Raw genomic sequence first — 23,363 nt, 5'->3', positions numbered from 1 at the left:
ATGGTTCTTTGTTTTACATTTTTAATGTACTCATAAATTTATAATTTTCTAGGACATATTTAAATTTTATCTCAGACTTAATAAAGATTATTTTCCAACAATATTTTAGCGAGGATTTAGGCCATTTATAATAACTTAAAAAGCCAAGTATGGAATAATATTGTCCAATAGCCAATTTTTTTATCACCAAAGTTTATTACTTAGGATGGTCAAGGAGTATAGCTCTACACTCTACAGTGACTTTAATATTTTATACTTCAATTTATGTATGTAGGTGCCTACGAGCCAATTTATGTTTATGGTTTATAGTTTATAATTTATAAAATTGTCAAGATCGTGGACACCATTTTGCTGTCAGGTTGTGCTGTGTGGGTAGGATATTGATAATATTTCGCACTTAACTAAACAAATTATATAACTAGCATAACATCTATATATAAAAATAATTAAATTTTTATCTAAATATTGATTCATTAGTTATTTTACTATAATACAAACACTCAAAATATATGAAAAATTCGTCACTATTCTTTCTATGCAACACTTCCAAGATTATTTTGCAATTAATAAGACAAAACATAATATTAAAACACATGTTAACAGTTTATAATAATTAACAAGGCATAGGTTCATATAAAACAACGTATCAATAAATAAGTCAGTTTTAAGAATAAAAATAACAAACTTTTCTCAAACATTACAAATTAATTTTCATAGTTAATTTTTTTAAGAATATTTTTTTTTGTTCTAAGAATTTATATCTTGTTGATCGTGATCTCACATCATAACCATCGTTATGTTTTACTGTTTAGTGATGTTTTTATAGAAAATTGATTAAAAAAAATTATCTTAAACGTGATAAGTGAACAAGAGAATAGTTGGTATATACTTTATACCTACGTGAAATTATGTACAAATTTAAATTTGTTTAAGCATAATCTATTATTTTAAATACTTTACAAACCATTTAGTCAAAATGTATAATTTACGTATTTTTCCATCTACAGCCAATAATATATTTTTTCCTAAGCTATTTTCATTTAACTTTCAGTTAATTCAAGAATAATTTTGTTTTGATTTAATTTTAATTCCGGGATTTATTCATTCATTTAATGGGCAAAATGTTCAATAAATAAATACAATCAATACTATAATAAACTAATTAGAGCAAAAGTCAAATAATCTTTTTTTCATCATTTAAAAATTGTATAATCCATTGAAATAATTTTAAGATGTAGGTATACAACTCACAAACTGAATATTTAAAACAAGACTAATTCATTGTTTCTGATTTCATTGTCCATTCACCATCAGCTTTAGTAGTAACATATAATACATTTACTTGTAGGTTTACGGTAATGTCAACTGTATTATGTAAAAAAGCTGTTTGTGCTGTAAACTAATAATGAGTATTACCTTAAACGGAGTGATTGAAGAATTTGTTATAAGCCCACAGTTTTTGAATAATTTTAATTAAAGTACATTTTTATAATATTTCAAAACTCACCAACTAATCAAAATTGATTGTATTAAATAATTACTAACCTATAGACCTATTTAAAATTTTAAATAACAAAACAAAACAAAATTCTAAATAATTCTAATCTAATATATCACATGAGTCATGCAAATATTCTAAACTTATGAAAGTTGCATAATTCTCCATATGAACATAATATATACATTTTTATAAAACGTCACTTTCGTAATTTTCCAATTTAAAATACCACTGTTATAGATATAATAGACAAATGTTCCTATATCTGCAATCAATAATAATTATACTTACCTGTCTTACCTAATTTAATCTAAAATAAATAAAAAGAAGTTACCCATACAATAGAAAATTATATATACTATTTTATATTTTATGGACCTAAAGTTAAATTAAAATAATTTTGATACTTATCCAACAGGTTCTTAACTTACCATCTATATTACAATTCATAAGTAAATATTAATTCTTTATTTTTTTGAAAATTGTCCAAAAGTTGACTCGTGTTCACGGGATGTTTAATGCCAAGAAATCAAATAGTTTTCTCGTTTAAATGTTTAAGTTATTTTTGACCCGATCTATGAACCTAAGTTTTTGATATTACATACAGATAAACATACATTATATTTCACCAGCAATGATCAATATTAATTTCATTATGCTCAGATCGATTAAGATTGGAAAATATTGTATTTAGGTAAATGGTATAATATTATATTATTCTGTTGTTAACATAATGTACATTAAATGTTTACAGTTATACTTTATTCTTTATATTAAGAGGACGCTACCCATACATTTGTTGTCTCCGTCTTACACACGCATGACATAGCAAATTGTAGTTCCCTAGTTTCAATAGTGTGTTGTTAGTTTTGATACTAGATTGAATTGACCTATGATAAAACTTTCAGGTAAGAACATTATCTGTACTTGAGCGTTGGCGATTTTCGAAATTTTCATTTTCAAGCAAGATATGGGTATGTGAAATATCAAAAATTAAAAAAGCTCATATCTCGCTTGAAAATTAAAATATCGAATAAAAGCCAACGCTTAAGCACAGATAATGTTATTATCTAAAAATTGATAATAAGTTAAATCACTCTAATATCAAAACTAACAGTACACTATTTAAACTAGTGAACGAAAATTTGGTATGCCGTATCTGTGTAAGACGGAGACAACAAATGCAAGGGTAGCATCCTCTTAAGCGCTAAATATCGAAATATTTGAAGACAAAATGTCCAATTAGCAAAAAATAATTAATGGACTTTCAACAATAAACAGACAAGGAAATAACTTATTATAATAAGACAAAAATACGATGTTGAAAAGTCAAATGAGTTGAAGTAAATTAAATATACAGTCGTATAATATGACGTACCTAATCCTATGAGTACTTATTTAATAGTTATAAAAAAAAACACAAACAATATGACTGATGTATTGGTACGCTGAAACGTTAAATACACATTAATGAATCATTTTATGAATGGACTTGTTTAAGCTAAATTTTGTTTGGCAATAATTTAGGTCATTGAATAAAAATAGGTAAATGTAAATTGAAACTCTTGTCACTTGCGCGATGCGCCAAGCCAATACATTGTTTGGAAGTTTGGCAAGTGACGCAATTTTGACACAAGAAAAAAAAACCAATTATTATTTCTGAACATCCATATACTTACAAAGATTAAATTTTGAATATATAATTTAAAATTAAATTATTTAAAAAAATCGGATAAATTGCAATTTATAACAGTCAATAAATACAAGTATACATAATCTTATTCTCATAATATAATATCTAACGAATTTCACTTGAGCGCCATATAAAATATTTAAAACTCATTGCGGGCAAAAAGATATACATTTTATAATCATATTTACAACTCGAAATTTATCGAACAGCAATAAAGTATGAATATAATAAATAAATGCTAGTTTTTAACGGTTGTAATGGTACGCTGTTGTTTAGATAAGTATAAAAAGTAGTTTAAATTTAGTAGGTACCATTGTACCAAGTGTCCAGGTATAGGGTATTTTGAATTTTCCCACAACTTAAATAAAAAAGTAATGTAGTTATATTAAATATTTATTACAATATGTATCAAAATATCTTCACGTCATTAAAATTCTCAATAAAAAAATATATAAGATAATCTGTTTTGAATTATTCATTGCTGAAGTCCAGATGTGGCCCGTGGACCACAAGTTAGGAGACTTCTGTTCTAGAAGTCTAGTTTCTAAAGAATACATTTCAAATTAAATTCTTAAAAAAATTTAAGGCTTTTATTTCTAGGAAGAATTATTTAATTTCCAATATCTTTTTCGTTTATCCTCAAAGAATTAGATTTTAGGTTGTCACAAAATAATGTGCACACTCTGAATTTTCATAATTTTAATTCAAATTGATCTGTTAAAAATTTGAAAATTCGTTTATATCTCAATTACAAATGATTCTACTATAACTAGGTACTATAATAATAAAATATAGCATATTCCTATACCATTATTGTTTAAAATGTCAGTAAATATGTAGCTAAAATATTTTCATAATTGTTGATAAAATTAACAATAGTCTTTAAATTAAAACACATATTCAATAATAGTATTATATATAGGTAGGTATATTAAAACTAAATAATATTTGAGTAATTTTTACTGACAAAATAATTATTAATATTAATTATTAAGCAATCAGTAATATATTAATAATCAACCATTATAAACAATAAGTATAATTTTATACTTATAAAGATTTAGTCATATTTTTTAAACAAATCTAAAAATAAATAATATTTGAAGGAAATACATACTATTTAAAATATAATATATTCTTAAACAAAAACAAAACTATTTAATTTAGTAGGAATTGATTGATGATTAAACAAACTCAAAATAAATCATTACTTTAAATCAAATTAAAAAATAACTGTATCGGGACAACTTTTACATAGAGAACTCAGGTTAAAGACCAACAAGATTTTAGTTTGATTCTACGAACAGAAATCTAGTATAGGTAGGTACAATATACAGACTAGAGTCATGACTTTGCTAGCATATATAAACTTCTATAACAATCACTCCAGGGAGTCTATGTGATTATTAAATTCTACTACCGTTTCAACAATTATTGTTTATGAATATTGACATGTATTTTAAAATATTAATAATATGTACACTATACAGGTATAATACAATGAAACAAACCTCTATTTACAGACACACCTTAATAACAGACTACAAAGTAACATTTTTAAATTTTAAGCAGATGTACGTCATATATAACTTCATATTTTATAAGTTAGAGCAAATAGCCCTTAAGGGGACGTGGTTTCTGAACCCTATAATAATTATATATATTTTTTATGTAGGTACCTATAACAAATTTTACGATCAGAAAAAACTACTTTACTCTGTTATTTTCAACATTAGGGGAAATTGGCTTAAATTTAAAGGAAAGAATATTATCCGATGCCCACTGAAGGATTTTTTTGATATTTTAATTTTAAGGAAGTTAAGAGCATTTTAAAATGTACAAACAAGTATAACAATTAGAACACCAACTTAATCTAACCTACCAAAATACAACATAAACGAATACCAATAAATTTTTATCTGTACAAATCAAATACCTAAATACTTAATATTAATTTAATCATTCGTCGTTACTCTTAAACAATTTTATACCGTAACTATAAACACTTAGCAAACAATTATTATTTTTGTGTACGATGCTAACACATCAGGAGGTGACAGGTGCGGTTATGAACCTTACTCATGTTTTGACCTCAACAGTTACGAATATTTGTTGGTAGTAATAATATTATTATTACACTGTTATTGGAAAGGGAGAATAAATATGCACGATAGAGCAATTGCTATGAATAATAATATAATATACTTTATCAAATCAATTTTACTCAGCATCACAGTCTTGAGTAATTAATTTTTTATAATATATAATTAATAAACTCGGAGATAATTGTATCCTAAATCAATGGCTCTAATAATATGAGTTAATCGTCTATGTAAGTCTTAAAAAAAGATGTGAATCTAATCAAAAATGTAACAGGATACAAAAAATGTTGCATAATTGAAAATCAATCAACCAATCAATAATGAATTCGAAAATGCGTTAGGACTTAGGATTTGATAGTAAACAATGATTATAATATTATATAAGTAATGTTACAAAAAATATAAGATCTACACCAAACTACAACTAGTACCTATACTTAATGAAAAATATCAAACAGTATCTGCATGGTTACACCAAAGTATACAATAATTAACTAACTAATCAAAACTATACAATATTGGAACAATAACTTTAAAAAATATTATAAGTTGAATGTAATATTTAGGCTATGTCTATATGAAGCAATATCAAATACGAAAAATAATTTTAAAACATATTAATTTAAATCATAATAATCGTGTGAAATACTAAAATTAAATAAAATACAAATCGGTATTAATACCAATATGCCATGCATTGAGTTTAATTTACGTTATTGGACTATTCAAAACAAATATATGTATGATAATGATGTAATTTATCACTTTTATTTTCAAAAAGTAGGAAAACACATGCCAACTTCCTAGTTTTTAATGTTTCTTTAATGTAATTTATGAGGTGAAAATTAAATATAACCAATGATTATTATGTATGGCATTTGATAATTTATATAGCCTAACCAAATTAAATAAATTTAAATTTAAATTACTTAAATGATTTGCACACATAAATGGTATATTGTATAATTTGTAAGTAATATAATTCAGGGCTAGGATTTGTAAGCAACAGCATGTTTTTTTGCTACGTCCAAATTTTAGGAGTTTTAGTGATTAATGTCCACGATTTATATTATTCTGATGAAAATGGTACTATTTTTATTTTGCATGTTTTTGCATATATTGAGCTTAATGCATATTTTTGCATATTTAATATGATCGTATTTATTGTATTTAAACTGGTAATAATTAAACTCATCAAAGTATATAACTTGATTTTTTTGTCAAACATACGTTTTATTTTTATAACTAAAACTATGGTACAATATGCAATAAAAGAGTGAATAGTTTGACAGAGAAAGATAAACACAATTAATAAAAGTCTGTAGGTAGTAGTTATCAATATCAAATCCAAGATAAAATATAATTTGTCGGCTATTAGTGTATTACACACATTTCTAATATTTTCTATGTTATTATACAAACATTACAAACCGTTCAGCTGTACGTGCATCACAATTTATAACACTGTTTTTCATTGTGATTTTAGTAAAATGATTGTGATTTTTATTTTAAAAATGACAAAAGTCAAAAATGAAAGTGCCAAATTACGAAAATTTGATGTAGAATTGTAGAAAAAATATGTGGTCGTAACTTATAGCACACGTTTTCCACTGTTGAATGTGAATTATAATTGTTATTACTAAAATAATAATTAATAAATCTGCATGCCAAAAATAAATAAATGATTTTAAAATTTTTAATCTCAATTATATTATATTAAGACAATCAGCCAATCACTGATGTATTTCAATAAATAAATATTTTTTTTTGTAACTATATTTTTGTGTCTCTTATAAAAATTAAAATTCATATTTTACAACTTTTTATTGCATACAAATTGCACAAATCCTAGCCCTGGTAATTAGGAACCGTATACAAAAAATTATATGTGACGAAAATATTAAAGTGAATGTGTAACGAGTGTCGATACAAGAGATAAATTAATACACATACATATTAGAGGTAAAATGCCGTTAAGTCGGTAAGGAAATAACTCATGAAATATAATATGGTATCCCTTCGTTTGAGTAGATTAAGTCAAGACGTAGATAAGTAATACTATATAATAATATAAGAGTATACAACACCGAATAAATGGAATGCAAATCAAATAGTGACAAGATATATTTCATAAAAAGTCGATTATTATATACTCAATTAATATGAGATCACTATTAGATCACTATTTATCTATTGATAAAACAGATTAAATTCTGGTCTTAGAATTGGTCGTTCGAAATCTTCCACAGCCAGGAGCAAAACTATTAACTTTATTCCAAGTGTAGAATTTCTACATACTATGAAAAAACTATTAAATGGGACCACCTTGCAACTTTTTTCTATAATAAGCGGCATAATTGACCGATTCCGGTCTTCAATGCAGACTTCTATGTTCTACTTGTAAGCTAAATTATACGGGAAACATTCAAGGCTACAAATCACTTTTCATTGGTATTCAGTACAAAACAATAAAATATTTGGTTAAGCTTTATGCGAAAATCGTTTACACATCATATTATGTCAAGTTGCTTAAAAATGTATTTGTTAAATGGTTCACTAGACTTTAATAGACCAATCATGGACCATTAAATCATGTTTAAGGGACCATTAGCTCACCGTTGATTCATTAAATGTTTAGTCATTGTTTGTACAACCCACCCGGAAATACATTTTTAAATGTATTGAGGGGTTGAATTTATTTGTTTTTATTAGTCTGACTAATTCATTTTAAACTAGCCTTATTCGTGTTAATGAAATTAATCGTGATTTTATATAGGATCTTAGGGTAAGGATTAAAGAGTGTTTAGAAGGTTAAAATCGAAAGTACCTATCAAAGGAAATAGTATATCTGCCATTAAGAACTTCATTGAGGCATTGAGCCTATGCACTAGGCAGTTGACACGTTTTCGAGAAACCTTGGAAACCTAGTTTCGGCAGCCAACTTTTTCGATCAATCAATATTCAATACAGACCTTAGTGCCTACTTTAACTTTCAGAATGCATGCACAGAGTTCTATTAACCGGAAAATATAATCAAAATTAAACGATATAAAAAATTAACAAAACATTAATAATTGGAATTTACCCTATAATTATTACAACATTTTTATTAAAAGTTTGACTCTATTCTTACAAAAATATCTAAATGATATTTTTTATTCAGATACTTACATATATTTATATTTGGTAATAATTAATTTAGAAAACGTATGCTATCTAATTTATTGAACACAGAGTGTACATAAATATATTAATGAATATATAAGCATAAGGTGTACTTGTAATACAAAATTATAGAATTAATAATTGTATACGTGACAATAATTGTTTATTTTTATTAAATTATTCTAAGGTGAAATATTATAGCTTAACATTAGGTATATTTGAGTTCGTGTATTTGTTTTCTGTATTTTTTCTGAGGAAGCTGTACACAATGTGACATAATATGAATTAAGTAAATTAACATTAAACATTTATACCTACATGGCACAATATAATTTATTATTATTGTTAGCAAATTCAAAAAATGATTACAAAGGTAGTCCGAAATATAATATGTATATTTCAATCCATAAATAAATTGATTTAATCGTAAACTAAATCTGAAATATTAAAAATTATAATAGTTTCAAGTTAGCCTACAGCTTATTATGGATTCCCCACTTAACCTGTTAACATGGTCAAGTGGGATCAAAAATATAGTAACAATCAAATAGATTACAAAGTTGGTGTTTGAGAATTGTAATTTTAAATATACATATGAAGTAACTCTCAGTTATTTAATATTGAAATAGTATTTGTGTGGACCAATTTACAACACATTTGTTTTTATTATGTTTTCATAAACAATAACCACTGAAGGTCACCATCGTTCTCTTCTGAGGAGCTAGGGTCAAGAACCTTCAAACGTTTACAAAAAAAAAATAAACTACGAAATTATCCAATTTTAATTCAGTGCAAGTGAATTACATATTTTGTATTATACCCGATATTATTATGTATAAACACATGATAAACCATTGGTTTGCTCGTCAACGCCAATAAATTATAGGGGATCGGGGCAATTGGAATACCGGTGTTTCCGACAGCTAGTGGTTACTAAAATGCGTGTGTTCTCTACTCACTGTAGCAATAAAACTACTAAAACTGTCCATAGACTTATTAAACTACCTACGAAAGTGTTATGAGTTTATGACGTAGGTACCTAAATACATTTTTGATTTCTACGCCATGCGACAAACCTAAAAATAATAATTAATGTTGCCCCCTCCAACCCTTTGATTTTATGTTATTATAAGTTATTAGTATTTTTCTACTGTCGGCCAATCAAGTTCACTGCAATAACGACGGAAGGTCAACGGCCTGCAGTACTCATCCGCGGCGCAAATAAAATATCGTCGGTTACAACCACTTAATCGGCAGTCCAACAGAAAAAGAAATTCCGTTAGGAAATTTTACATTTTGATGATCTATTTCGGAAAATCGCTGTGGGTTATAGCACAGAACAATATACTAGTCAACACTGATTATAACAATACAACTGAATTACATAAAAAATGAAAATGTTCTTCCCTAAATAGTATATTATGATGTCACACATTGATACTCATTTTAGAGCGAAAAAAAAATTATTTACGAGCTTTAGTTTAAAATAGATATTATATTAAACGCATCACAATGACTTCCTTGAAATTATAATTCCTTACTGATATACATATTATGAGAAGGACGTTGGCATCTGCGACGAATAAATAATCAACAGACAACAGTGGCACGAGAAAGCACTTTCATCAGGTCACAAAGAGGCGTAGAATGTCTTAATGATAACCTGGTCTATACCAACCAGTCGCATTCAAATAGGCCGAAACTGCGATAATGGTATGCGCAGATCAAGGTCACGCCAAACGAAAAGAAAAACAAATAAATCCGCACGGAACTTATGTAACAACAGTCGAGCTGAGTGGTGGGGACAGGATACGGATGTCCGGCGAGAAATCTTCGTGTATATAATACAGTTTCCGATTCGCGGGCAATATTCTGCAGTTATTGCATTTCGAGCTCCGGCCGTCAGCGATAATAGGAGCGGTCGTCGTTTTCTTGCCGGCGGGTTTACCGTCTACGCGTATCGAACCAGTTACACCCGACAAAAACAATTCACACGTATGAACATAATATAATATATTTATATACTGTGTGGAATATTAATAGTAACAACTCTGTGATTCGTCCGTTATAATCTTCCGGCATTAAACATATTATACACAGTCTCCCGATCAAACATCGACTTATAGATCTAGAATTCGTATTTTGGGAAAATAGATTTTCGGATTTTTGTGCGGGAGGAACAATGTAAACCAGGCAAGTGGGTCAGTGGTGTTTCAAATTCGGTGGGGCACTTGACAGAGCGCGAAACAAATGACCCCGTGAGCGGTGTGTTCGGCGTTTTGCTTCTCTTCGAATTACGTGCGCACCGGTTCTCGGGGGCAGGTCTCGCGTTGGAATTTGTTGATATATTATGTATATATAATATTATAATATATATACTCTAATTTAGAAACTGTAAGTACAACCGAGCGTGTAAGTTTAATAATGATAATATGTAACTATACGAAAATTGAACGTCTATAATACAGTCGATAATTACGTGCATACGGTCGAACGAACGGGACGTATTGTGGGTCTCTCGTCCAGTATAGTTCCTATGGTAAACACATCAAACTCGTCGCTGTGTATAAAAATTAAATAATAAATGCAATATGCATTTGTGCGCTGCAGTATAAATTAACATGGAGACGTGATGTATATATGTTTGCAATTTATCGGCATTCTAAATAAATTGTATACTGTTTAGAAAACTTTATAAAAAGTGAAATATACTTATTATATTACAACGGATTTGTTGTGAACTACCCACCCTATAATGATGGTATCATCCAACTATTTACATTGATCCTTCAAAATAGAAAATTGGCACGATTTTCCCATTGGCAGACTCGTTGAAATGATCGTAAAAATGTGTGTATCGAATTTTTATACATGTATAAAAATTCGATGTATGCATCCTTTGGCGCCCATAAATTTCCCACTAACCCGTGCAGTAGATAATTTTGACTACTCACCACTCAAATAATAATAGTTTCACAAATACCTAACATGTAAATTAATTGTTTAGCCATTTATAACTCGAGATCTTAAATTGGATGGGGTTGCTTAGGGACTAAGGTGTACCTACCAATTTCTTTTGCCAGTTAATAGGACCCACCCACCACCACTGAGCATCCGTGCAACTGTACTACTTGGTAAGCGGTGTGGGCGCTACTATTGCATCATAAACAAATACCGTTAAAATATATCACATTGGCTATGAATTAAATACGCTTACATACACATATATAATATATAACACTGATTTAAACATAATATATTCGTGTTCATCGTTTATGTTTACGATCACATTTCCAGTTCAATGACCCCGGTTTCATCCATTTGCTATAGACCCGATCACTCTCACTAAAGTTTTAATGTTACAAGGATCGATATTACAGAGCCTATCTATATAGGATCATCGAACTATTTTCCTGAATAATTCAAAACTACATAAATGTTTATACATGTACAGAAAAACAGAGTTTGTCACTGGAACTATGAATACCAATAGATTTATAAATATATTTATACGTACATATTAATTACTATGCATATACCTACCCAATATATACTTAATGGGATGTCATTTGACTTTCCCAACGGTAAAAATAAAATGTCAACGACAGTAAAAAAAACGTCTTGGGTTAAAAATTATCTTCACCGATCCATTATATTATATAATGTCGTATCGCAATAAAATCAAGAAGGGCGAAAATTGTCACTTTGTGAAAAAGGCACGCCTTTGAGGAACTTTTTTAAGGTGTGTAATGTAATGTCAACTCAATACAATTTATAATAAATATAGTCACGTCTCTTACAACACCTACTCGATGCAATAATATTATATTATTTAACCGCATAATATTATACTATACACGTAATATAATATTATTAATATATAGTATAATAATTTTAGAGTCATTTACACCGGGCGGCGATTTTCGACGGCGATAGTCGTCACCACCGCGGTTTTCTCGGGAAAACATCGCGTGTTCGCACTTATGACCGTGAGAACTGCTCGTCGCAGGCCTAAGAGGAAAAACACGTTTGGCGGACTGCACGAAAAAAAAACGTACAGGTAGGTTAGACGTCTAATTAAACAAAAACCGCGTTCGACGCGAAACGTTTATCGAAATAATACGTATAATATTATAGAATACCCAACCCGTCCACCCGTCCAACCGACTGCCTGCCTGCCTACTGAATATTTAACAGGATCTCGATCGCGCGCCCGTTGTCCTCGAGACCGGCCAATTGGAACAATATTAAAATTATAATATTACGTCGCCGCCAAGGAGTGCGCGGTTGGGCGCACTGGTTTTTCCGCAGGTTTTTCCATCGCATTATAATACATACCAATCAAGTATAATTCTTGGTATTATTATTATTACAACAATATATTATAATATTATTTATTCGCATACATAATTTGCGCTACATATAATAATAATTCCGTGTAGGTATACTGACAATATACTATATGGGCAGAAAGAGAATGTTCGCTATTCCATAATCGCTGATCGATGCTGCCGTTCTCGGTTTCCGCGGTGGTCGGAATAAATCCTTGTACGACACAATTTATAATATTAAAATAATGTATAATAGAACGGTGGTGTGCTTGGTCGCGGTGCTTAAACCTACCAACGACTCATATCCGTCATTTCAATAATTCTGGGCATGTTCTCAGAATAATGTCTTATAGGTTCTCTTTTTGTTCGAAATGGGTTAAGCAGAATCTGAAGCAATTAAAATCACCAAAAATGCTATAAAATGTACCTACGTTTGTATGTACGATGTATGAAAAAATACACAAATACGTAATTAATAATTGTTAAAAATACTAAAATTTGTCAAATATAGGTACTAAGTCAAACTATGTATTTGATTTCGCTAATTCACAAAACCAATTTATACCTCGCCTATAATATTCTATAGCCATAAGAAATAAAAATTCAAAAACCGGAAGTTCCAAACACTTATAATTCATAATCATGTTATTTAGATATATTCTTCTGATTTACCATCGCGCCATTGAGAAAAATTTTAAAATTTGAATATGTATTGTGTTTAGAATCAACCTACCTACGGAAATCGTATTGCTTTTAATTTCAACCTACTCAGCAGTTCTCATAATTCAATCCCATAAAAATAATAAATACTTGTTGATGTTAAAAATTACTATTTACTACCCAATCAGACATCGACGGTTGACGTCCACTTTAAGGAATGTGATAAAATATTTTTAGTCTTGAACCAAAGTTCTATGAAACAACTATTATATTAGGGAGTAACTATTTCGATATAACTTTGGAGTGGATAATATTATATTAGTTATTTAATATGTGTCAGATGTAGGGAAAATCACACATCCATCACCTGCACAACATCGCTGGATCACCCAGCAAAATGCGTCCTCTGCATTAAAGGACCACATCCCGCCAACTACAAATGATTTACAATATATAAACAACCTTACAAACAACTGACCTACGTGGACAAAAACATCTTAAACCAAAAACGTTAACGCAACAACCGCCAATCCTGCCTGTACGCCCTGAACAACCAGCCACTGAAAATCCGACAAAACCTAATTCGTATGCAAATGAGGGTCATAAATCATTCAAACCAAATCCTACACCAATATAAACAACACTGAAATCTCACTTCTAAAATTCCTTGATGAATTTAATCCATCTTGGATACTTTTATATCCCTTCTCACCACCATAAAAACCTCCACGTCGCGTCATTGAAGTTCCTTCTATGGATAGTTCCCTCAATCAAGTCCTCCGTCTCTATATAGGTAATATTAGCTAATCTAATTTATTATATTTTATTTTACTTAAACTTATTTCATTTCATATTTCCCACATCACTTGTGATTATTGTAAATAAATGTATATTCTGTACTGGGTCGGAACAAACACTCACGTTGTTGTACTGCAGTGATATCCTGTTGTACTCGTCCTGGTATGCTTTTTTCGCCTTCCGCTTCTCAGCGCATATACCCGCGATTCGGTCAAGCGTGTTCTTCTCGATCCGGTCGCACACGGACCGTATGGCCCGGCTGGCCGCGTCCAGCTCGTCCAGCAGCCGCTTCCAGGCGCCGGCCATCAGACTGCTGCCGGGCGCCGCGTCAACCGCACCACCACCCGCGCCAGAACCGCCGCCGCACTTGAAGCCAAGCGCACACACGGCGCTCAGTGATGCGGCGTACTCGCGGTCGCACTTCAGCTTGCTGGTCACGCATCGGCGCATCACCTCCAGCATGCGAATCTCGGCCTCCTGCCGACCCACCAGGGCCTCGTACTCGGGTTTGCCCTGAGCCGTCGCGTTACCGCCGGTGTACCCCATATCGGCCTTGTGTGTGCAGGCCACTGTCCTCCGGCGAGTCACGTCATCGTCTCCTCTTCTTCCGGCCGTCACCGACGCCGACTGGCGAATATTATTGTATATTAACGTTTTATAATCGTTATAATAATAATAATATAAAGGTATTTTTCGTGAGACTGTGCCAAGAAAACGAGACGTTAATAATGCAACGCGATTGATATCGTCACGACCGTACAAAACAATATTACATCTATATACGCGTGCGTATATATTTTTATTATCATGTATTTATACGCGAAACGAACGACGCACACCAGAGAACAGCGGACGACCCACACGAATAATGCGCCGCACAAAACCCAAACCCGACTGAACCTACTGCCGAAGTGCCGAGTGCCGACTGCCCGCCGCTGGTCGACGCGGAATTAACGAGTGTGTCGTCGACCGTCGTTGAGGAGCGAGCACGGAGCAGCAACGAAAATAAACACGGCGCGGATTGTTGCGCCGCCGTCAGTGTTGCCAACCTGATCGCGGAGACCGCTGCCGTTGCCGCAGCGGCCTGCGACGTGTGTGGACCGCGGAGGAGGCGGACGAACGTGTTTCCGACGACCGACGTCAGCTGAAGAAGGCGTTTTCAAATCTGCACCTAAACGCTCGTTTTTGTTTCCTCTTTGTTGTTGATTTCGCGTCCGTGTTATTATCGTAATTTATTTTTTCTCTGCCGATTTATATATCGATTTATGCGACGTCCATGCACACGACCCGATTTGTTGCGATTACTGTATATAGGACATGGGTAGCCACTAGCCAGGTAGGGATGTAGTAAGTATAGTTGCAGACTCGCAGTAGGCACACTTTCGATCCGAACGCATTTATCACTTCGCCAGACGGCTATATCGTTCTAAAACGTAGGCGCCAAGCAGTATAATAATATAACGAGTGCAGAAGACTGAAGACATCTATAAGCGGAAAACAACCGTTTCCTGAAATGTTGTTCTGTAAAAAGCCGTTGCGCGAATTCGCGGCGATGTGCCGATAATGTAATACGCTCGAAACTTTCTATTTTCTAATAGTTATGCAGATTGGATTTAAAGAATTTCGTGGAATATAAAATATAGTTTTAACACGGAAACGTATTTCATAGAAATATAATTATAAATATAAATTAAATTCTTAAATCGCAATTCAAAGTAGTGGTTGACTTAATAATTGTTATAATTGTTATAATTACTTGATCTGCTGACTGCTAAGCTTGTTGATTTAAACTATGTTATTAGTTATTTTGCATTTATTGTTTAATACATCCAAAAAAATATGTACAATACTTAATACCTATATATGCATATTATTTTATAAAAAATATGTTATTTAATTGGCAAAATGCAATGTTCAAAACTATGTAGTATGTAACTATGATACTGTCCAACAGCAACTCGTTCTGAGCTTAAAACTCGTTTTTTTTTTTGTTATTGCTAATTTCTGTTATTAGTTACAAAACTCTGTCAAATCATAACTTATTTATTTAATTTGTATATAGGTACAGTATACTCTATATAAATTGTATACGCCGTCTTAGAAATATATGACTTACCAATCGGCTGACCTATTAAAAAAATAAAATAAGTAAAGGACCTCGATAAAAATTAAAATACACTTGATAAAAATCCAAAAGTGTATATTACTACCTATATACGGAGCGATAATAACAAATTCGTGTTGCAAATAGTATGCTATCTACACAGTTCTTGTAACATACATTTCTAATCATCCCGCGGTTTACATCCACATATCTCATGTAGGTGATATGAACAGTAAGTAATACAGTAGTCAGTAATACATAAAAAAATATAATAATTTGTTCAACATAAATATTAAATTTGATATATTTAGTATAATTAATGACATTTTTATTTAGTTTTTTGTTATATTCAAACTTTAGAGTAGGTGTAACTATATCTGTCGATCTATAACATCATAATTATTAGATGAAGTTTAATGTTTAAGTTTTTCCCACAAATATTATTTATATTATTCTGATTATTAATACAACTTCTTAAATAAAAATATTTAAACTTTCGATTTTTCACAAGTCTCTTTTGAATTTGTTGACAGTGACTAATAAACTCCATAAGGTTATGTTAAGATATCATGCTGCTCCTCGTAGTTACTGTCGTAGAGAAAGTCTAACGGTTATAGCTGGCAGTATTATATTAATAATTTGGTCTACAAATTATAATAATTATTTGTTGTACTCCAATATTCATCCCTTTTTACACTTGGTGAAAATCATTTAAAATTGGTAGGTTGTAATTTTTTTTAAATTCATGATAACGACAATTTTGATGAAAACCATTAAACAGTAAATTATATAATACAAATGTAACTTGTAAGTAGTTTATTCTTTAGTATATTAAAGTAGTATTTTATTGCAATACTTAGGGCCGTTCTTATACAATGTCCGATAAAGTGTCGGTTAACGCTAACCGACTGATAACAGATTTTATTACCGCCAGAATTCAGCCGGTTAAGCGTCGGTTAACTTTAACCGGACATTGTAAGAACGGGCCTTAGTTATTTTCACGTCTCAAAAAGAACTTGTTGAAGTTCAGCTAATTCTAAAATATTTTTTTTTATACTTGATACTTTTGAGCAAGTTTAGAGGGAGAATAAGTTTTTACAAAATAAAAAAGAAAAAGAAATAAACACCATTGTAAAACCATTACATTCCTCGCTCCGCTCAGAATCTAAAATAAGATAATTCATCTTCATAGATAATTAATAATAATTTTTAAATTATTTAATATAACTATATGTATTTCCATGATTTGGACATGGCTGTCTCCTTTAACAATTCAATATGGTAGGTATATATTCCATATAAAATTATTTAAAAAAATTATAACAACTATAATATGAACACATTCTTATAAAAAATCAATTGATAACGGTCTAGTCATTCTCGGCGATCAACCGATTGCATGAATAATCCAATACAAACTATAATAAATATAATATATTTTAATCATAATAGATCCACCACACAGTTAGCTTATAGCAACATATAATTTGTACGTAGGCCTATTATACTAATAGCAACTTTGTTAGGTACATAAAATATGTTCGTTTATACCAGCGACATAACTGTTGGTAACAATGGCTGATTTTATAATGATGTGTAGGGTTCTAGGTTGTTGTTTCAAAGACAGTTGAAAAATATTAAAAATACATAGGCACAATTTTTTTTTATAAACATAAGTTTAAATTTTGACAAAATTTATCAAATTTAAAATGTAATAATTATTTTGTAGTTAAAAATTTTTAAAATGTTCAACTTTTATAGCTAAAGATTTAAAATTTAAAACAAGGTTCCGCGTAAATAAGTTATATATATAAATTACTTTATTCACAATAATATCATAAAATATACTTGGTAATATCATAGACTGACTAACCGGTCTTCGCTCAGAATCGTTTTTCTTATACAATGATATTATATCATTGAATTCAAATTTAACACCGCATCCATTACAGTGACCCACTTGTAACCTACTGTACAGCAGGGTGACATCCACTTACCCACCTTTTTTTAAATTATAATTGTAAGTTCAAATTTTGAGAAAACTCATCAAAATTACGTAAATTTACAAATTATTTGTGAATTGTTTATTATACATTATCTATAACTACTAACTAACCTTAAAAATAATAAATTTTAAATTAAAAAAGTTATTGTCCCAAAGATTATACAAGTGTATATTTAACGCCTAAACTATTTGACGACTACCAATATGAATACATGCAAACATTTTATTTATATAGACAAATATTTTATTATATAACCTTAAACTAGATGCATTTTTTTCTGGCTTTTGTTGAAACAAACTTGTCAATCACTTCATCAAACTTGATAGTTTTTACTAACTCCGATTCAATATGTAATATGGCGTAAATGCGTAATCATTTAGCAACTCTTCATTTAATTTAGATCTTAAATAGTTTTTAATGCGTTTCAATGCAGAAAATGACCTTTCAGTAGAACAGTTACTTGCTGAAATACTTAAGAACATCCTGGTTGCAATTTCTATGTATGGAAAAACCTCTTGAACTTTATTTTCAATGATCAACTGTTGCATTTCAAGTATAGTCATGGGTTCAGTTTTTGATTTTGTTATTAAATAGCCTTTAAAATGGAAACATTCATTTGCAAATGAACTAGGTAGGTCACCTTTATACTTTTTATGTAATAAATTAGCACAATTGGTCAGTTCACCAGAATTCAATTTAGTTAAGTTAAACAAAAATCCAAAATTATTATTTATTTCATGTTATGCAATTTGTCTTCTCCCTAATTCGGATAGCGATCAAAAATATCAATATAAGTATTCACTCAAAATTTAGTTCTAGAATCTTGAACTATTTCATTCAATCTTGTTTCATCATGAGCAAGTTTTTTTTTCTATTTTATTGATACTCCTTAACATTTGATAATAATAATATTTTTTTTTCATTATGTTCAAATTTACTTGTACTTCTCAACTGACATAATTTATCAAAGAACTATATAAATTTGATACAGTTATTAAATCTATTGAAATGGATTGAAGTTTCTTGTTTGTAAGGTTAAATCGTTCAAGCACATCACCCCAGAATAAAACTAAAATTGCCGTTTCCAATTTATTTAAATGCAAAACAATTGCATTTGCTTCATTTTTGGTTATAGCTTTTTCAAGATGTAGAATCTCGAATATTGATAAGAGATGTAACTACAGAATCCCAGAATCTATACACATGCAGTACACATAATATTATCTTTGATTATTTTATCAATTAATTTGCAACCACCTACCAGCCAACGCTAAACTTTACACTCTTTTTGCATCAGCTACAGTCCTATTGGCTAGAGTCTACACTTAAATTTTGTTTGAAAATAGAGTCAACCCATTGGTCCATTAGGCGCCCTGGGGCAGCTTCCCCATGTTGCCCCGTATGTAGATCCGCCACTGATTGAATCCATGAATTGGAAAAGTTATAAAAGTTATAAAAGTAAAAAGTGGGTAAGTGGATGTCGCTCTACTGTACAGTAGGTTACAAGTGGGTCACTGTAATGGATGATGTTAAATTTGAATTCAACGATATAATACCATTGTATAAGAAAAACGATTCTTAGCGAAGACGGTTAGTCAGTCTATGATATTACCAAGTATATTTGATGATATTATTGTGAATAAAGTAATTTATATATATAACTTATTTACGCAGAACCTTGTTTTAAATTTTAAATCTTTAGCTATAAAAGTTGAACATTTTATAAATTTTTAACTACAAAATAATTATTAAATTTTAAATTTGATAAATTTTGTCAAAATTTAAACTTATGTTTATAAAAATAAATTGTGCCTATGTATTTTTAATATTTTTCAACTGCTATTGTAACAATATATCAGGAGCCTTGCATTAAATGTTCACGCTATTTTACCTAAAAAATAAAATTGTATTGATATTTATAGAAAAAAAACTAAAAAAATTTAAAACTGACAATGTCCGTAAACAGCTCAAAAAGAGTCATATTTTCAAAATTATATGATGTATAGAAAATGAAAATATAAACATTCAGTAAAATTTTCATGTATCTACAGTTATTCGTTTTTTAATAACAATAAAATAACAAAACCACTACATGAAAAATCGAGTGAATATCAAGTGTTGTAAAAATATGAATTTCAAACGCTCATAAAAATTTAATTTAAGTTTCTTGTAGACATTTTTTTTTTGATAAAGGTAGACAAACTTTGAGTAATCTTATATTGCATTTTCAATTCTTAGATTTAAAAATAAAAATTTTTATGAATCCTCAACTCAAAATAATTTGCTAATTTTCGTGATTTTTCCATATTTTGTCAAGATTTGAACTTTAAATGCTTATAAAAAAAAACTGTGACTAAGGATTTTTAATATTTTTCAAATGTTAATGTAACAATATAGTAGGATCGTTGTATAAATTTTCAAGCATTTAAAGTTTTATTGACATTCATAGAAATAAAAACTAATAAAATTGGAAAATGAAAATGTCTTTAAACCGTTTAAAACAAATCAAAATATTTTGAACGTTTTATCGTGTATAGAAAATGAAAATATTAACAACCAGTGAAAATCTCATGTATATGTTCATTTGTTTTAAAGTTGCACCAAAAACCAATATCGATTTTGTCGAAAACCGTTTTTGCGTAAAAATTCCCGTTTTTTCTTAATTGTTATGTTGTTTTTCCCAATTAGGAACTTTAAATGTTGACCTCCCAATGCACCAACTAGATTCACTTTCCCATCGAACAAGATGTGGTTGAAGAAAATCAAAGCAGTTTTACTGCCACAAATCGTAATAACAAATAAAAAAAAAATTTTTAAAAAAACACATCATTGTAAATGCAATACATTCATCGTTCTACTAAGAATCTAAAAAAATATACGTTTGGCAAAGATATTTACATTATTGTAACATTACTCACCACCCAAACATGACTTATAATTCATTAAATATTACATTCCTAAACCAATCACAAATATATTGAACCAATAATCGGCAATTGTTACAGTGAATTTACAAATCTGTCCACTTTTGCAGATATTTGCTTTATATTTTAACATTTAAATTATAAGCTTATGACTAAATAGTAAATATCACATTTATATTTATAGTTCAGGTCATAGGCGCAATTTAGGGAGTGCTTGGGGAAGCACCTCCAAATTTTTGAAAACATCATCGAATTTTTATTGACTATAATATTATGCCATAGGTATTTGGATACAATTATTTCTAAGACCTTATCATTTTTATTATAATAATATCAGAACAATATTCAGAGATCATAATGTATTGTGTTAGATAATTGTTTATATTAAGATTAATGTGAAGGTGTATCAATGGAGGGGGTGTGGGGGGGGGGGGGGGGGGCAAAGCCCTCCACTGATCACTTTAGTCGACATAAATCTAGCAACCCCATAAATTTAACCCAAATTTCACCTATGGTTCAGTTCTTACAGAACTCTATGGCTTTATAGAAAGCACAATCACTCATCTCAAATTAAGTTTAAAAAAAAAAATACCAATAAAAGAGCTTCATAATTTTAATAAAATAAAACAGAACCAAAAACTATTCAAAATTGAAAAAGATGGCGAAAATTAATTTAAATTTATAATTACAAAAATGTACTTCTCTAAATTTATCCTCTCACTAGTAAGTAGTGACACAAGAGCAGAAAATCTAGTATCAACATGCGAGGTTCAAATAAAAAACGGTAAAAAAATTACTCAATTCAACAATCAACAGTGATCAACGTAAAATAAAATTTAAAATCAACGATACATTGTTATACTGATAATTTAAATAATATAGATAGGTATATATTATAATAAATTTGAAATATGCACAATAATCAAGAATATATATTATAATAGTTTTGGCAGTATATTGGCAAGTTATTAAAAATCTAAAAACAAAACAAATTATTTATGTAAAAGTATAAAAATAATAATACAAATAAATCGATTCATTTATTGACAAACATATTATAATTTTCATTCAATCAGATTTGGAAAAAATTATATTAATTTTATTTTAATATAATTAAATAGATTTGTCTATTCTTTTAAAATCATTTAACCGTTCACTAAAAAACAAAAACCACCCTCATGCACTTAAGGATCTTGTAACTCCTATGCATCAAAAGTTTAGGGTAGACTTTCGACCGTTTCTCTATTCTGTATAACATTAAAACTTTGATTAACTTTAACTATTAACTCTTGTTCAAAAATTAAATTTTATTAACTATTTTAAAACATAATCCACATTTGGTGACTGAATACAAGCTTTTAAAAAAATTTTGAATTTAATCAGAATAGTGTTCACTTGTTAAAAATCTATTAATTTTTTTTATATTTTGTGTGAAAGAAGAATAGGTCTGAAGAAGAACCAGTCTTTTTCTGTATTTGTCCATTATACAAATAACTGTTTGTATAATGTAATTAAATATTACAAAGTATAAATTTCATAATGCATTTATAACAAACATTAAATATAATATAACATATATACATAAAAAAACAAACATTTAATTACATTTTTTAATTTCATTTTATTCATAAAATATACAATATTTTCATGATACTTAATATTTCCCCAAGTTAAAAAAATAAAATAAAACTGTATTAGTGGTTTATAATATTGTACAAATAAGCTACTATATCTGGATGTGCTTGATAAGCACTTCGAACAGAAATATAATTAATACAGTTATATTAATTGGTCAAGACATTATATTGATAGGTATATACATGTGTATATAAATCAGTTATAATTTAAATGTTTATATAGGTAATATTTTGAAGTATGAAAATAATTATTTTGTACTAATTTAATTTGTTAAAAACATTATTTTTAAGAAAATAAATTAAGAATACATAACAAAGGTAATAAATGTTTTGCTGGGAGAGGGGAAATAAGATTTTGATTAAATCAAATGGACTAATAATTTTTAATGTACATGATGATACCGAAAATAATATATAAATACATGTTTAATTTTCAATAATAATC

The 23,363-nt window shown here is 29.3% G+C and overlaps 1 protein-coding gene across 3 annotated transcripts in view; it reads right to left on the bottom strand.

Moving 5' to 3' along the window:
- Nucleotides 1-15,220, bottom strand: part of LOC132942860 (tyrosine-protein kinase Fer) — a 35,775-nt gene extending 20,555 nt beyond the window's left edge. For 2 of the 3 annotated variants that reach the window (XM_061011530.1, XM_061011528.1), the window contains exon 1: nt 14,371-15,219. In XM_061011530.1, coding sequence (XP_060867513.1) covers nt 14,371-14,793 — 423 coding nt within the window. In that variant the 5' untranslated portion in view covers nt 14,794-15,219. Of the gene's footprint in view, nt 1-14,370 lie in introns of all 3 variants that reach the window. The other variant, XM_061011529.1, reaches the window with a different exon arrangement.
- Nucleotides 15,221-23,363: the final 8,143 nt, after the last annotated feature.

Source organism: Metopolophium dirhodum, chromosome 4 (genome assembly GCF_019925205.1).
Source record: "Metopolophium dirhodum isolate CAU chromosome 4, ASM1992520v1, whole genome shotgun sequence".
NCBI lineage: Eukaryota > Metazoa > Arthropoda > Insecta > Hemiptera > Aphididae > Metopolophium > Metopolophium dirhodum.
The sequence above is the reverse complement of the archived record's forward strand: the minus strand, read 5'-3'. Positions and strand labels throughout refer to the sequence as shown.